The sequence below is a fragment of the Talaromyces amestolkiae genome, assembly GCF_001896365.1.
Source record: "Talaromyces amestolkiae strain CIB chromosome Unknown scaffold17.1, whole genome shotgun sequence".
Lineage (NCBI taxonomy): Eukaryota > Fungi > Ascomycota > Eurotiomycetes > Eurotiales > Trichocomaceae > Talaromyces > Talaromyces amestolkiae.
In genome coordinates this window covers 547,072-563,909 of record NW_024468053.1, presented here as the reverse complement: position 1 = coordinate 563,909, position 16,838 = coordinate 547,072, and the positions used below count along the sequence as shown (strand labels likewise).

The 16,838-nt window shown below is 44.5% G+C and overlaps 4 protein-coding genes across 4 annotated transcripts; 2 read left to right on the top strand and 2 right to left on the bottom strand.

The window, feature by feature from the left end:
* Window positions 1-143: 143 nt before the first annotated feature.
* On the bottom strand, window positions 144-1,076 carry BHQ10_007990 (uncharacterized protein; the record flags this gene model as incomplete). Its single annotated transcript, XM_040880746.1, has 4 exons — window positions 144-268; window positions 330-420; window positions 480-562; window positions 614-1,076. 4 exons carry the CDS (start codon window positions 1,074-1,076, stop codon window positions 144-146), a joined length of 762 nt encoding a protein of 253 aa, XP_040736493.1.
* Window positions 1,077-4,127: 3,051 nt separating this feature from the next.
* Window positions 4,128-6,641, bottom strand: BHQ10_007989 (uncharacterized protein; the record flags this gene model as incomplete). The annotated part of the gene is made up of 1 exon (XM_040880744.1): window positions 4,128-6,641. The coding sequence occupies one exon, from the start codon at window positions 6,639-6,641 to the stop codon at window positions 4,128-4,130; it is 2,514 nt and encodes an 837-aa protein (XP_040736492.1).
* Window positions 6,642-11,702: 5,061 nt separating this feature from the next.
* On the top strand, window positions 11,703-12,512 carry BHQ10_007988 (uncharacterized protein; the record flags this gene model as incomplete). The annotated part of the gene is made up of 2 exons (XM_040880743.1): window positions 11,703-11,807; window positions 11,940-12,512. The coding sequence occupies 2 exons, from the start codon at window positions 11,703-11,705 to the stop codon at window positions 12,510-12,512; spliced, it is 678 nt and encodes a 225-aa protein (XP_040736491.1).
* A 1,422-nt stretch (window positions 12,513-13,934) lies between these two features.
* BHQ10_007987 (uncharacterized protein) lies at window positions 13,935-14,822 on the top strand (the record flags this gene model as incomplete). Its single annotated transcript, XM_040880742.1, has 1 exon — window positions 13,935-14,822. One exon carries the CDS (start codon window positions 13,935-13,937, stop codon window positions 14,820-14,822), a length of 888 nt encoding a protein of 295 aa, XP_040736490.1.
* Window positions 14,823-16,838: the final 2,016 nt, after the last annotated feature.

The following is a 16,838-nucleotide window of genomic DNA, read 5'->3' as shown; positions in this document are numbered from 1 at the left end:
CTTGACCTCCACTCCTATACGCGGATATGTGAAATTGGTCTTTGCTTAGGCAGTCATTCATTCGTGATGATTATATCTTGTGCTCTGGTGTCATCATAAATCGATGTGATTGATTCTTTCTCGGGCCCATTGATGCGCGGTACTCAGCGAATCATAGCCTCCAGAGATTTTATCTTGTCTTGCGTACGATACCCAATTTCTCTTTCAATGGCATCAAGCAATAAGCAACAGCGGATTCGACTCGAAATGTCATTAGTGTATTTGCCAGCTAAGAATTGTTAGTGTTAGTAGCCGCAAAGGGAAGCTGTGAATATCCATATCTTACGTACCAATATATATTGGAGTGATTGCAAAGCATCGGACGCTTGCTGGTAGTACAGAAGATGCAATTTGAATAATAGACTTGGAGCTTTGTTCTATCTGCATATTCCAAAGTGTCAATAGCCTACAGCATTCGGAGAGAGGAATTTCGCACATACCAGTAGTCCATATGACCGGTCAGAAGCCATTTCTTTTGCCGAAAGGAGAATTCGGGCTGTATAAAACCATATCATCGCAGCAGCTACCATCCAATTAGCATTCCAGCAGATGGAATTACCACAGGAAATTTTACCTGTGGCAGGAATCGGGAAGAAAATCTTCTGTGGTCTGCCCTCGACGGCTTTACCGTAGGAGATGCCCCGGAATTCTTGACTGACAGCACTGTACCATTCGTCAATTTGTCTCTCCAACGTTCTCCGCTCTAATAGCGAGTCTTCTCCGCTGTGTATCACGTTCACAATCTGGCCGATAAGTAACATTAAGTAGTTGGCAATGTTATCTTCACTGGCGCCCGCCCCTGGCTTTGCAATATTCCAGCTAAGAGGATCAAATTGGAGAGGTAGCCCGTCGTTTAAAGCGATGGTGATTTCATGCCGTAAATACACGAAGAAATTGGCTCTATCAAGTCCGATAGATCTAGCCGAAATGCCTCGAGTGAGTATCAAATTTAGAGCACCTTTATAGTGCGACTTATGTGAACTTCTGGAGGCTGCTATAGCTTCGTAACTGCTCAGAAGAATCGCAGCTGTAAGCATGTCGCTACTCGGCTCCGCATGATTCAATGTCTCAATCATCTGATTAAGTGACTGTAGACTGCCATAAGCATTTCATTGCACAAGTGAAGGGGCGACCAAGATTGCAACCAAGACTTACTTCGCCATAATACCTAGAGGAAATAGGGTCCCAGACATCGCTTGAGCTTAGCAGGGACAAGTGCTTAGCGGTAAAAGCACAGATACAATCAATCAATAGCTGCGATTGTAACGCCCGCCTTGTCACCTGTCTTTCATATGTCTTGTCAAAGTCGAAAACATCCATCCATGTGGCTAGGTTGGCACTAAATGTCTGTAGCAAGAAGGCTGATTCATCGTTGAGTTCGACTAACGTACATAGAGGTGGTTTTTGAGACAAGTTTGTAGACTGTTCGTTGGAAGCAGCCACAGAGCTGGGGCTGTGGTGCGCTCTCGGATCTGAAAATGAGCTTCGCGAGGGAATATCGCTGAATGGGGCCAGAATTCGGTATTCAGTCTTCTTCCCTGGAACTTCACGTCTAGAAGAACCCGCCGCAAGAATGTCACTCCATGCTGACTGGTTAATGAAGTCAGATGGCTGGCACTGAAGACCGAGACGCGCACAGTTTGCGCATGTTGGTGAGTTCCCGTCACAACGTGTATGCCTTGCTTTGCATGTCGTACTTTGTACAAAGAATTAGTCATAGTGGTCAATTGTACACCCGCTTATGACTGCCTACCATCCTAATTCTAAATGTCAGCAAGATGTCGCTCTCTGGCTTCGAGATCCCATACCAGTTTTGCTTCGAGAACTGCCCCGTCGGCTGCGATTCGATTTCGCTTTCTTGCTCCTTAATTCCATCGATGTGACACTTCGCCACGATGTTTGAAGCTCAATATAGGATCCGGCCCCGTTCCGAATGTCTTGCTTGCGTCCATGCAGGACAGTTTGTTCTATAAACCATCATTTCGCTCTGATTAACACATACGACTGTGGAAAACAGGGCTTCCCGTCCGCTCAGCCGTACTTAAGCCACACGCCGGTTGGTTAGTAGTTGGGTGGGTGACCACCAGCGAATCTCAACTGTTGTATGTTTTTTTTTTTTTGTTTTCGCGCTGATATCGAGGTTTTCTTTAATCCATTCCAGCCTTGCTAGAAATTTCTCGCCCCTATTTTTTGGTTGTTGTTGCTGACATGACATTCGGCCAATCTTTTGTATGTCAACTGGTTCGATAAGTAGCGATGTCCTGCTATGAATGTCAGTAGTCAAAGGCTCATCTACATTTCCTTTTTCAGACCAGTACTGCAAACTTCCTCCTATAATCAGTCTATGAAATTAACAACGAAGCTGAATCTATATGAATAACATATGATTTCAAGACGACAGATAGGTATATGTTAAATATGTGCTTTACTCATGTCGAATCTGGGAAAAAGTAATGTCACTATTGCTATATCGGCCATGGGGCTTCTATACGTACAAGTCGTGACCCCAAGTGTTGGCTTAATTACAGTAACAAAATGCACTAACAGCTCCATTTTTAGCTTTAGACTCGCTTATCAATGGCAGATTAAGCTGACGAACATGCGAACCAGCTTCATAGGTCACTATAAGCGCTCCGTCAATCTCCTAAAAAGATATATCGATACCAACGCAGCAGTGGCCCAAGTACGATTTAACGGTATACATGTAGACACCACCTAGACAGCCACGGCTTAGGTCCGAGCTATGATGTATTCTTTGTAGCTACCTTCAGGTCATTTTTGTAGTGCTACGGCACGTTACGTTATATTTATGATGAAATAGATTCTAGTTGCTTGTTCTCGTAGCCGATCATGACTTGTGGAAGTCAATACTTATAATGTCCGCGGGCAAAGTACTCGTATAGTAAGCTTCTAATGACCTAATTTGGTTCTATACTACCCACTTATACCTGAAAAGCGGTGCGCTGTGCCTGTCCACACCGATAATAAGTTTAGTCAATATTATGCAGTTACATATTTCGGGAAATAACATGACCGTTTCGTAGAGGGAAGGAATCATTAATTGAGAAAAGCCATCACATAGTAGCTATAGCTATATCTATTTGCAGTGTCTGAACGATCTTAAGATATCCTCCTCGTGCAGCAGCCTAGAGAGCTTTGCCCTGATTCCCACTCTGGATATTGAATATACGGCATTCTCCGCTTCTTAAGAGCCTCCCCCCTGTATTCTCAGTACTTGCATTTTCATCAGCAAAATGCATAATTCGTCGCATTGGCTAGTGTGATGTATGCATTTTGGGTCGCACCCAATATCAGGCCAAGTAAGCGATTTACCGTTTCCCGATTCGTCTATCTCAACATATCAGTCCCCAGCACCCCTAAAAGACCATCTACTTCAGTAGATGGTGTATCGTATACCCTTCTTATGGTCGCGGTTATCCCTTTGCTTGGTGCTCACTTGTCCATTGAAGCCTATCTTCCTATAACAACTGGTACGGCGATTCCTACTTAATTCACATTCCATGAGAATTACCGCGATCACAGAATAAAAAATTTTCTTCACAGTCAGCTCACTGTGAATTCTCTTGGATCGTGGTGTGAAGAGTGGCCTAGCATGATCTCAGACCAGTGTTGCCCAAGTAAGCTTTGTCTGAACTGTATGAGCCTTGTATATCTTTCTCGGCTGAAAATTATACTGTTGGATCCATAGATCCAAGTATCTTAAAAGTTTCGTTTGTGTTATCTTGTGTAGCATCGTGGTGGAAATGAGTTTCACTTCCCTTATCAGAGAAGAGAAGGGAGGAGAGGCGGTCAAGGCCATAGACGCATCCGTAGAGGAATCATAAAGTTTCCGGGGCCAAAAATTGACATTGTTTTCAAATTAGCCATTAGCGAGATTTGTACACACTAAACATCGGGTAGTATATACTGAAGAGGCCTTGTTCAAGAATCGACGTACTGCCAAGATCGTTTCATTCGAAGGCTGACGGTACAAGTACTTACTAACAGCCTCCACACTCAGGGAGACCTTTCGTCTTACCCTTGAGGAATTGACTTAAATGAGAAACAGTAGAGCAATTCCACGTGTTTCAGAAGGTAAAGGACCGTCTGGAAGACTTCTGGTGTTCTTCAGGAGTTTCGTCGCTTACTCCGCCAGTCGCAGGGGGCCTGTCGTCTAGTTCGACCCTGTCAAGAGCCTTCATTTCCTCAAGTCTGCCACGGATGAGATAAATTTGTTTCAGTCGCTCTTTTGTTTTCAGAAGAATCGGACTGTTTTCCTCTAGTGTGCCTTTCTGCGCTAGAAAGACTGCTAGAACCAAAGACTCGGCCTTCTCCATTAGATTCTGCGCAAAGTAGACCGATGCTAAATCAAGTTTGGCATATAAGATATCCGGATGATCAGCTTTGAGATTCCTGACTTGAGCCTCAATTAGCCGGAGAAAAAGAGTCTCGGCATCTGTCCAAAGCTCCAGGCGAGAATAAGCACGAGCTAAATTGTGAGTTGTCATTAAGGTACCAATATGATCTGCACCTAAGGTTCGAGTAGCTATCTCTAGCGTTTCTTTGAGGATCTCAATAGCATCCGCAGAACGACCCTGCGCTATGCGGACCTTTGCAAGGTCATTTATAGTCCACAACGTGTATGCGTGTTCTTCACCAAGCATCTGCTTTCGAACGGCCAAAACATTTGAAATCAGACGTTCCGCTTCATCCACTTCCCCTAGTGCTAAATGCGAGACTCCTAGTTCTTGCATCGCCTCCAAGGTATCAGGGTCTTTTGAACCTCTGCGGTTGAATCTTATCGCTAGAACCTCTAACTGCATGACTTTGGCCTGTTGGTGGTGGCCGAGGTGCGCAAGTGCTCTGGCATAGTTGTGCATCGCATTGACTGTGAAGGGATGATCTCGTCCAAGAATTTTCGTTAATCCTTCCATTGACTCCTTTCCTAGACTGGCTGCTTTTGGCCTGTCTCCAATAAGCCAAAATGTGCGGCCGAGACTGTCCATCGCTTTCAAAGTTCGAGGATCGTAAGAACCTAGTCTTTTCAAACTGATAGATAGGACCGTTGTTTGAACTTCCATGGTTTCATGTAACTGGCTGGAGTTCCAGTAAGTCTGAGCAAGTTCTGCCATTGCATCGAGCGTTACGCAATCATCAATTCCCAACCTGCGTTTGTACTGATGAACCATAAGCTCCTGTATCTCGATTGCATTTTTCCAGCGCCCACCTGCAATGTACACTGTGGCGAACTTCATGAAATCACTGAGATTCTCTTGAGAGAATTGAAATCCCCGGCGAAAGTCATCGGGATCAGCTCGAAGACATGAATCGATATGAGGAATCAAGGAGTTTCTAAAGGATGTCTCTTCTTCTGTGGTAACAGGTCTCGGATTGACAGCAGCAGCTAAAATACGGGCGGTGATGACGATCCAAGTGCCTTGAGCCTTCGGTGAAAGCCTCTGTCGAGCCCAGAGTTGCACCATGGGATGCATTGACCACGTAGCGCCTGAGGCATTTTGAGATATCAGTGAATGGTGCAGTAGAAGACTGAAGGCGTTTCGCAAGCGCATTTTATCCCACCTTCGCTGCGCGAAAATTGATGGAAGCCCGCTATAGCCGATTGCTGAAAAAATTGTATGATATGTCCTCAGAAATGAGAAGACATGTTCCATAGGATTTAGGAAGGTTTCTGAGAAAGAAACAGGGGATATTGTGTCCTGGTTTGGATGCATATTGGTCCATGCTCTCTCGAAGACTGAGAATGGTATTTCATCGAAATGACAAAAAGCCAAAACGTGGAGTATCTCGACTGCATCTACAGCCGTTTGTGCATTCGAGTGGAGAAGCTTAATCTTGTCTAAAGAGACCTCATATGTTGTGTAAATAGTGTGCTTGTAATCCGTGTCTTGTGAATACCCTTTCGAGAAAATTGAACGTTTGTAAGAGCTAAAAATATCGAGATACTCTTCTAAAGCGTAAAATTTCTGACGGATAGCGGCGCCAGCCTGGGATAAAGCCAGTGGGAGGCATCCAAGGGCTTTGACCACGGGGAGAGCTGAACTCCTCTTTTCTTTGACATAGACTTCGTCATCGTTCGAGATTGCTTTCAATAATAAAGTGATAGCATCCTCGGTTTCGAGATCTCTAAATTCTTTAGATCCAATAGTTGCATGTACTTTACATTCCGGGTTTCGACTAGTAAGAAGAATATGGCCGCGCTCTCCAGAAGGGAAGTAGTTGGCATAATTGAACCGAATGTCGTCAGCATTATCTATCACCAGCAACCACGGCAATTCTTGTCTAGTCAGCCAGGATAAACCTGCTTCTGGCCTAGCCTCCAGATTTCCCATGATGCCTATTTCTGCAAAGGCACGTTCAGCGGTTTCCGCACTACTGGCATCGATCCAGAAGACTCCCCAGAATTTATTCTTGTTGTCGTTCGCAAACTTCAGGCAGAATTGTGTCTTTCCAGAGCCCCCTAAACCATGTAAAACATATCTTTTTTGTTTTGACGGAGTTTGGGCGTCAGCCGGTGGAAGTATTCTAGATTGTAGTTCACGAGCAAGTTCTTCTCTTCCTGTGAAGATGTCACTGACTCGCATTTTGGCTGTGAAATGCTTATTATAACCCTTTTTGTGGCTCTTTTGCGTGGCTGACTGGTTGTCTTTGATGAAAGTGTTCGAACCAAGTATCTCGTGTGCTTCTGCTTTCCTTCGGTTTCGCATATCATGCCTCGCTGCTGCCAAACGTGTGGGAATTTTGTGCTCTGCTTCCTTTAAATATCTTCGTAACGCCGCCAAGATAACCTTATAGGTTGGGTAATGCTCGTCCGGAAATTTGCACATTTGGGAGTGGGTTGCATGAATACCCGAACTCTCAACAGTAGGCCATGGGGCTGCGGATGATTCTTCGACAATATAGCCTCTAAAGAGACCAAATGATGTTTCTACCGTTTCCCAGAAGTTATACACACTGAAGTTGTGCATGAGAGGCATAAACTGGTCGGTTATTTCTTGCAAGGTCTCCGAACCCTTTTCGATGGACGAGCGAAGATGACTTGAATCACTAAGAACTGATGTGAATCTACTCAGCAACAGTGGCCATCTGTCTTTCTCGATCCCCAGATGAGGGGTACCCATGAAAATGATGCTTGCCGTGGTGGAAAATATGGATTGCAGATGTGCCAAACGGGGGGCAACATAGTTGGATGACAATATTAGGGCCTTCTTCACTACGATACCTCCAATGCCATGACAAATAAAGATGATTGGCCGCTGCCTTATCTCATCAGTGTCCCTTTGGCTCCACAAGTCCTGTAGGAGAGTCTGAGCATGTCGCTGAATTTTTTCAGCAGTACCACTTCCGAAAACCGACTTGGGAGTGTCCTCGTATGCAAAGACAAGGACTCGAACAGGAATGTCGAAAGATAGCAAGTCTCGTAGCCAGCAGCACGAGTTAGAAGCTGTCCAAGCGTCTATGGCATCCTCATCAAGTCCATGTACAGCAATGACGCTGAGCAAACGCTGTTACCACTTGCACTTGGTGGGTTATAAGGTGGAACGTACTCAGCTTTTATCTTCGCGCGATTACCGCGCTGTCGTGATATGACTGAGATAGTCATTGAACTTGAAGTTCGCCAATCCTCGAAAACAGAAGGCGATTACAACAACACTGCGTTGTAGTATAAAGTATGCTCCGTGGGATAGGCGACCTCCGCGATTAATGAGACGAAGCCGAAGAAGGCATTCCTGACATCGGATTGCCGCATGAATTATTGTAATCTGGCGATTCACTGGCGCCGCTTAGTACGTTGTCACCGATTCATTCTGTGACATTGGAGCAGCGACCTCCGGGGCTAAATATGTAACTACTTCACGAACCCATGTAGTCCCCTCCCCTTCCTTCACTACAATGGTTTGAAAAGAAAAAGGAATGAAGACAAGGGAGGGGGGGGGGGGGGAAATGTTTTCCCMCCTACTTATTTTCCCTGGTGGTGCTGCAGGCTTGCAGCGAAAGATTGGAATTTGCACACAGAAACAACCTGAACATGATTCACTAGTGCTATTTGAAAAGGCAGCCCCCGCCCCCTGTTGACAAGGGTACGGCTTAGCAGGGCGAATCAGCTACGTACTATGTAGTATGGCTATCGTAATAAAAAAAAGCAACCACACCTTACCATCCTTAATATCAACCTATTACATTACAAAGAACAGGGATATTTGCATCACCTCAACCCACCTACAGATTAGCTCGTGACATAGCTAATTACTTTGGACATAGTAGGTATATAACAACCCTTGTACGAGTGCTACGACTGCGAGTACACATGGTAAGTCGACAATGACTGTGCCGCAATTGACCTGTCTCACAATACACGCTAATGTATGCACTCCCGAATTGTCACATTATGTGCTCGGCTTTCCAACAAGGTATAAGCGCCTCATGATTCATTGGAGCATCAAGAATGACTTCGGTCTAGCCGAGGACTGTACACAATTACCTTTTCTGCGAGTCGAGGCGTGTATTTCCTTGATTGCACTTCCAAAGAATTCTTCTTTCTGAACTTGACATCATCCATGATGACCTTTTTATATTCAGCAATAGTGGTGACGGTCGTCGCTTGGTGCATCCAAGAACTGCTTCACGCATACCAATCCTACAAGGTACGGTAGAGAAAGCAGAGCAGACTGGAAGCTAATTGGTTACGCTGGACAGACTGACCAGAATTTGATACATCAATACGGATGTCAACGTGCTGCCAAGTTACGGAATTGGTGGCCCTTTGGTATAGATCGCTTGATACAGATATGGCAGGCCGACTCTGAGCAACGATTAATGGAACTTTTCACTTTCCACTTTAGAGATGTCGGCAGTACTCTGGAGCAGCGGTTCTTGGGTACCCGTGCATTCGGCACAATTGAACCAAGAAATCTAGAGGCAATGATGTCGTCTAATATTCAGGGTGAATACTACGCATGATGCCTTCATTATTATTCAGCTAACGCTGGTGAAAGACTTTGGTTTCGGCCTGCGTCGTAAGATTTTCTTTCCATTACTTGGAGATGGCATCTTTACCCAAGATGGCCATGCATGGAAACGATCACGGGACCTTTTGCGTCCACAGTTTACTCGACAGCAATACCAAGGCCTTGGTATTTTTCGAGAGCATGTGGACAACTTAATTGCTCTTATTCCGAAAGATGGTCAACCTGTTGATCTTCAGCCTCTCTTTTTTGGGCTTACTCTCGATACCACGACTGAACTTATCTTCGGGACATCTATCAATAGCCTCAAGGACGTTAGTCTCTCTCAGGGCAAGAAATTCGCAGAGCAATTCGATATTGCACAGAACTATGTGATACAACGTTTTCGCCTACTCGACTTCTACTGGCTTATCGGCGGTCAAAAGTTTAAACGCTCTTGTGCTGCTGTCCATGCTTTTGTGGATAACATTATAGAAAAGAGTGAGCAAGAAGCTTCGAAAGATCTGGAGAGAAATAATCGATATGTCTTTTTCGACGCCATTGCAAAGTATCACAACGATAGAAGGGCAATCAGGGAACAGCTTGTCAACGTGTTGCTAGCCGGTCGAGATACAACCGCATGTTTATTGACATGGACATTGTAAGTTGACTCCAGAGATTTGGAGGCTTCTTTCTTGAAACTCGTCTACTTCAGAATGTTAACGGCTTTTTTCATGTCAGCTATCTACTTGCTCGAGATCAGAAAGTCCTCAACCGTCTCTTACATGAAATCTCAAGTACTGTGGGGGAAAGGAGCGACCTAACGCGGGAGGATCTGAAAGCAATGCCATATTTGGCCAATGTCCTTAAAGAAAGTAAGTTGTCCATTATCAGGTAATTTTTCTTCTTCAGTCAGGCTAATCAGAGACGTGTCTTACAGCTCTTCGGCTATATCCTTCTGTACCTGTGAATACTCGAACGGCACATCACACGACTGTCCTACCGACGGGCGGGGGCCCAGATGGCTCGCAGCCAGTAATCATTCATAAAGGAGAGAACGTTGCATTTTGTGTATATGCAATGCATCGTCGGAAGGACCTATACGGTGAAGATGCAGAGCAATTTCGTCCAGAACGATGGGAAGAAGATCTACCATTATTCCAAGATGACATTACCGCAGCTTGGGGTTATTTGCCTTTCAATGGAGGCCCACGAGTGTGTTTAGGACGTATGTTAATACATTCTACCCTACGAGCATGAAGTACTCACAGCTGACGCTATCCTAGAGGATTTCGCTCTTGTTGAGGCTTCTTACACTGTCGTTCGAATATTACAGGCATTCCCTAATCTTCAAGCTGCTCCAGATGCTCGCCAACAAAGTCGTCAGTGGACAGGATATTCTTCACATCATTCTGAAGGTGTCAACAAGATCGCCCATGAAAGGCAAAAAATGACCATAGTCTTGTCATTAGGTGACGGATGCCAAGTACTGCTTAAGCGTTGAATATGGTATTTCTCATGTATAATAAAAAGAACTTCGCTGTCGACCCCATTTTAATCTGCCTACAATGTTATTGAGAGTCACTTGAAACAGAATCAACACTTTAATAACATTATAGCTTTCGTAGCTAGAATTTATCGTACCTTGACCATTCAACTAATGCAGCAAGATTTCCATATATTCTCACAACGACAATCAAAATCAGCATGCGTGTAGGATTTTCGCCGAGCGTCTACAATTGATTTGATCCATGTGAAACTATACATGAACAAAACTCTTGCGAGCCCGGGAGACAGAAGTAGGTTTGACGAACTCTGCTGTCATATATATGACGCGCCTAAATTGTACTTTTGTATTGCATGGCTTCCAATCAATGCTATGGACAAAGAGTCCACATGAAACGTAGCTGCGAAGATGTTTCAGACATTATAGGTACATGCTCAGCCTGGTGCTAACGGATTTAACACGATTTGTAAGGTCAAATGCGGCGCAGTCTCTTGAACTACAAGGGCCATATGAAAGCTAGAGAAAAGCCATGAGGCTTGAGACCTCTGCATTATTTATCTGGGCTGTGTACTAGGCTACACCGTCGGGTTCTAGGGTCTATTTGCATTTAAGAAGACGGTCCTCTCTTCACGCGTTATTAGCAACTTTCATATTACTTTCGCATTTGGAAATTTGTTTCCCTCCATTGTATATCGATTTATTTATTTCTTCTTCTTTCTGATTAATGAAAGACTCGAACATTGTGCAATACACATCAGGCACGATTGAATATGTCTAAAGAACAGCTTAGCGGCCTTACTGAATTGTACCGCTGTCGGGATAGAATTCCTGAAGTAGAGTAAGTGGAATAAAAGATCTATAAGCAGAAGTTTTCTACCTAGTCATGACTTCGTCGCTTATCATCTTCAAGTATCGTTGCAGTTCACGGACTAAATGGTGATGCAATCGAAACATGGACATCAAAAAAAAACTCTGAGCGAGTTTGCTGGCTGAGAGATTCCAATTTATTGCCACACTTTATCAACAACGCACGAGTCTTGACATGGGGTTATCATGCGGATATTACATCTCTATTCGGCAGGGCAACATCCTCTGATCGAATCCTGCAGCATGCGCAAACGTTGGTTGAAGATCTTTTGGCAAATAGAGAAGTAAGTAGATATTCCAGATCTTCGATCGCTCAGAAAACTATAATGAGACGGATGGGCGTGGCTGACGAGACTACCCAGCTCGAGAATGCTACTGAACGGCCCATCATTTTCATATGCCACTCTCTTGGTGGAATCATCGTGAAACGAGTAAGTCGTCACCAGATTTTATTTCATTCTGTTTTTTCTCCCTTTGAGCCATATGCCATGCAGTTGGCCCTTGTGTAGACTGCATTCCCAAGATTTCCAACCTGCTGACTCATCTCTTGCTTCGCATTGTAGGCCTTGATCTTCTCAGCGAGTCGTGTTGCATTACAGACTTCTCGAATACACTCTTTGTATCTCTGTACATATGGCATTTTATTCTTTGGAACACCTCACAATGGCTCCAACAAAGCTCGGATGCTTAGTGGCCTCCAAAACCTCGCAACCACCGTTGTGCCGAAACGTGTGGCTCAATTCGAATCAGGTTTACTGAAGTCTCTCAAAGATGGCTCGGAGACACTACAGAATATTACAAACGACTTCGCACCCCTTATGCCTCGTTTTCAAATGTACTTCTTCTGGGAGCAGCTGAAAAGCGACTTGAAATACACGAAAGACTACGTTGTGGATGAATCAAGCGCTGCACCAATGCTAGAATCGATGTCAGGAAGATGTGGAATCGCGGCAGATCATCGAGGGATGTGCAAGTTTCATAGTCCGAATTCTGCGGGATTTCCTACCGTCATTGCAGCGCTCAAACGGTTCTCTCAAAGTGCTCCAAACACCATAGCTCCGAGGCTGGCTCAGTACGCAGATCAATTGAACGAAAGGCGCAAGTACGAAGCAATGGAGTTGCTGAATAGCATTTGAAACCCGACCGACCAGCTCCAGATTCGAAAGCAGGCATTTTACCTACCCGCTGATAAGCAGCAGATGGATTATACGGGCATGTATGATACTTGCTAGACTTTTGTCCCATGAGTCCGAGGTCATAAGCAGAATCTTTTTCAGGAGTCTTTCTGGGCATCGGTCCCCCCTATTTTATTGTCTGGGTTGACTGCATTAATATTCAACATGTTCGCTCTTTTGCCCATCCTGCGCAGGAGGTCAATGTTGAAGTGGAGGATGGTGCAAGTGACAAAACGAGAAGAACAAGATTGAATTTTGATTTTTTTGTTCTATTTTTCTTCTTGAGCATTAAACCGAAATTTGTGAGAAACTTTTATGGCAGTCACATCCCAGTATATCGTAAGGTTGTTGTGATAGGGTAAATTCGAAGGTACTGTTTGCCCTATGTATGCCAGCGATACGTTCCAAAAGTACGTTCGCTTAACGCCGAGGTGTAGGCCATCTTCTCGCTTTCCAACTCTCCTTATACAGAATTGTGTATTACATAGCTATAAAAACCGGCATTGTTCCTTCTGGGCCGCATAAAGATGAATACAGAAGCTATACTCTAATTTGTTAGCAATTGGCGTGTCCATGACGAAAGCTTTTTAATTTGTCAAATACAGTGAAAGTACTTGTTGTTTTCGAGCCAAAAAATGGTGGAATAGAAACTATCCAGTAGTTATGTAAAGATATATCAATAATACGATGCTGAAAGTGCAGGTTCGACAACAATATTCCCATCTTGAGGCAAACTTTTTAGCCCGTTTTGAATTTCAAAAAGACTCGTCGCCAAAGAAGTAATAAAGCAATTAGATGGCATAGGCTACAATCTTCATAATGTTTGAAACTGTCGATGCTCTTCTGATAGAGGCTCATAAGTTATTCCTGGAATTTTGTATTCTTGGGCAATGGGAGTATCGAAACATTCCAAATGCCATACGCAGTATCTCGAATGCGTCGAGGGGAATCCGGAAAATTTGGGAGTCGCTGGCATGATGCTCGTCCGGATATCGCTAAACGCAGCACGGGGTAAGATCTGTTCTGTGCCACCTAAATGTAGGGTTGTTGGCCATGGCAATGAATAAAAACGTTTAATGATTGAGAGATATCGAAGTGTAGAATATTCATTGTGTCGATGGTATTATGATTTGCTTCCTCTTCGCATGTACAAAATGTATCAAGTCTCAACATCATTGGCCGCATTAACATTAACATTAATCACGCCATCAATTGATTGGAGCTTTGCGCGAATTAACCGCAGCTATAATGCACTATATCGGATCTAATTCCGAAGGCACTTTTTAACCTGCTAGGATTTCTAATAGTTGACATATCCCTCCGCGGACGTAATCATCTTATGTTCTTTTCTTATACGTTCACTGGCATCAAATTTCTCTGACAATGGCTCGACAGGCAAGTGCAGTTGCCCTGCGAAAGCTACTCAACAAATCCAAGCCAGCAATTGCCATGGCATCCCACAATCCACTGAGTGCAAATTTAGCAGCCGAAGCCGGATTCAATGCAATCTGGGTTAGCGGGTTCGAACTGTCTGCATCCTATGCTGTGCCCGATGCAAGTCTGCTGCCGATGAGTACTCACCTTGAGATGACTCGGTCGATAGCAGAGTCCCTGGCAGACAAAAGTTTCCCGCTTGTCGTGGACGTCGATACAGGGTTTGGAAATGCAATCAATGTGGCTTATATCATTCCACGATTTGAAGCAGCCGGTGCAGCTGCGGTGGTTATTGAGGACAAACATTTCCCCAAAGACAGCAGTCTGAGGACCAACGGTAGACAGGTTCTAGTGACCATTGAAGAATTTCAGGGCAAAATAGCCGCTGCAAAAGCCAAATCCGATTCGATGCTCATCATTGCACGGACCGAAGCCCTAATTGCCGGTTTGGGACAAGAGGAAGCCCAACGCCGCGCTCTTGCGTATGTGGAAGCTGGGGCAGATGCTATATTAATACATAGCAAACAACTTACGCCAGAGGAAATATTATCTTTTTGTCGTTCGTGGCCGGATGAGCAGGTTCCTCTCGTGCTTGTGCCGACCAGTTATCCACAACTTTCGTTTACGGATATCACGGCTCTTGGTAAAGTTGGTTTGATTATCTGCGGAAATCACGCTATACGCGCTTCTGTTGCTTCCATGAGAAACGTGTTTGGCAGAATACTAAAGGATGATGGCTTGGCTGGTGTTGAAGAAGATATTGCATCTGTTTCGGAGATCTTTGAGCTCCAGGGCGATTCTGCGATGCGTAAATTGGAGAAGGATTATCTACGCTGAAATGAAAGCACATAGCACGGTAGAAGATACTCTGTTTTTGATTTTGACAAGTTTTATTCCATCAATGAACATTATTAGCATGAAGTTGATCTGTCAACAGGGCTATTTGACATTCCAGATGTCCGTAAAAGCCAATTAGAACTAATTTCGCTCATCAGCTTTGTTTTGTTCACAATCCCAACTCTCACTATTGCAAGAATAACCACTTTACTAAAAACTAACACCTGAATTACATGCAGACGTGAAAATCAAGGCAAGTGGCTGGATTTTATAAAACGCCAATGCCGCTGTTTATCCTTCATATTCATTCCAACAAGATTAAGCTTTTACAGCCAGGTTTCGTTCAGCAAAGACGGAAAGCGAATACTATAGCAATGCGAGATCCCCGGCATTCGTATAGCCTATAGAGCTAAGATCAAGATCTTGCTCTGAACCACATCTGCTCTGATCTTCTGCCCAAGAATAGGATGTGGCTATTGTTCCCGCCTTCTTCGACGTAGCCAGGCGGTTTTCCAGTGCGAGGACACCGTTATTTGCGCAAAAGGCGTCGGTTACATTCCCTGCGTCATCGAGGGTGAAGGACTGGTACTCGCCATCGTTGTTGTAGTCGGAAAAGCAAAGTATACCATACTCGTAGACATATGTGTTAGTCGTGAGTGATAGTGTCATTGGTGATCCGATTATCCCTCAAGTAGCGAAGCCGCTCAATTCGGGTATAATCTCAGTGATGTTCGGGATATATGTGGTCGAAGTACCTTCCAAAATAACAGTTACGCAGACTTCGTTTGGAATTCAATAAGCGTCTCCTCCAATTTCTGCATATTTGAGGATGGTAGCAGTAGTAGATTGAAATGTCTGATGGATATGGATCGGTCCCGTCCTTAAGCCATGCGCCATGTATTGGTGATGGGCCTGTGGTTGTGACCGTGGCCTTCGCGTAGCATCCATGATAACAGTTGTAGTGATAGCATGAAATTCATTTTTTCAATCAGGCCTGGTTTAGAAAGACTTAGTCATTATGCTCCCGACTTAAACCAGCCGCCTTTCCCTCTCGATATGGTAAGGTAGTGCCTCGGTTTTCTTTCAGCATCCTCCTCTGGGGTAAGAATACTCCGCCATGTAAACCATAGTTTTTCAGAGTCTATTAGCCCATATCCCGAGGCCTTGGGTTCCAGAAAACCTAATTCTACCATCCGCTCATTTTGCCAAAGCGCAAACCCAAGTCTGCGCCATGGCTTGAAGGAAACATGTTTCACGGGAGGTTTTGTGTTCTTGGTCATGATTTGGTAGAAGCTGCACCCAATTGTTCTCCGCTCTATTCTGGTATCAATGTCGATAAGTGCTTCGCGCCCACAAACTTCTTCGAAAATTGTATTGGGCTTCGGACAGCAGGATAGACGATGTGCCTGATTGAGCACAGCCAGAGGGGGACTGTGCAAGAAGCGTGCGAGTATATCTTCTATCGAACCGTGCTGACCTCGCGTAAATTCTTGTATGAACTCAATCACAGACACGATTTGTTCCATCTTGGACGAAAAATTCATATCGGATCCTGGATCACAAGATAGGCGTGCGATTTCAGGGATACCAGCCATTGTCTTTAGATGTTTGTTATCCTTTTCTGACCAGTGGGACAAGGCAATCGTTCTATGGGCTATCTTCATGTCGAGGAACAGTTGTAGTTGCCATAGTGCTCGAATGACTATCTGCTCCTCCAAATATGTGGGTGGTCCAAACTCCTTAGGCTGGAACGGTTGTCCTCGGGATTGACGCTTGGAGTATAATACGCTCTGTATCCTCTTATAGTCTTGGAGATTATTGTCACTGATGCGTTCTGGCATTGCGCTCAGTGATCTTTCAATGTAAAAGTCGAGGCAGGCATGTGCTATGCCATGGATGGTGTGCGCTTTTTCCACAGTCTCGTATAATACTTGTGGTGACATGTCCCGATGTAGAGGCCGCCCAGATAATTTTTCCCTTGACCTGTCGCCGACATACTCAACGCCAAAAAACAAG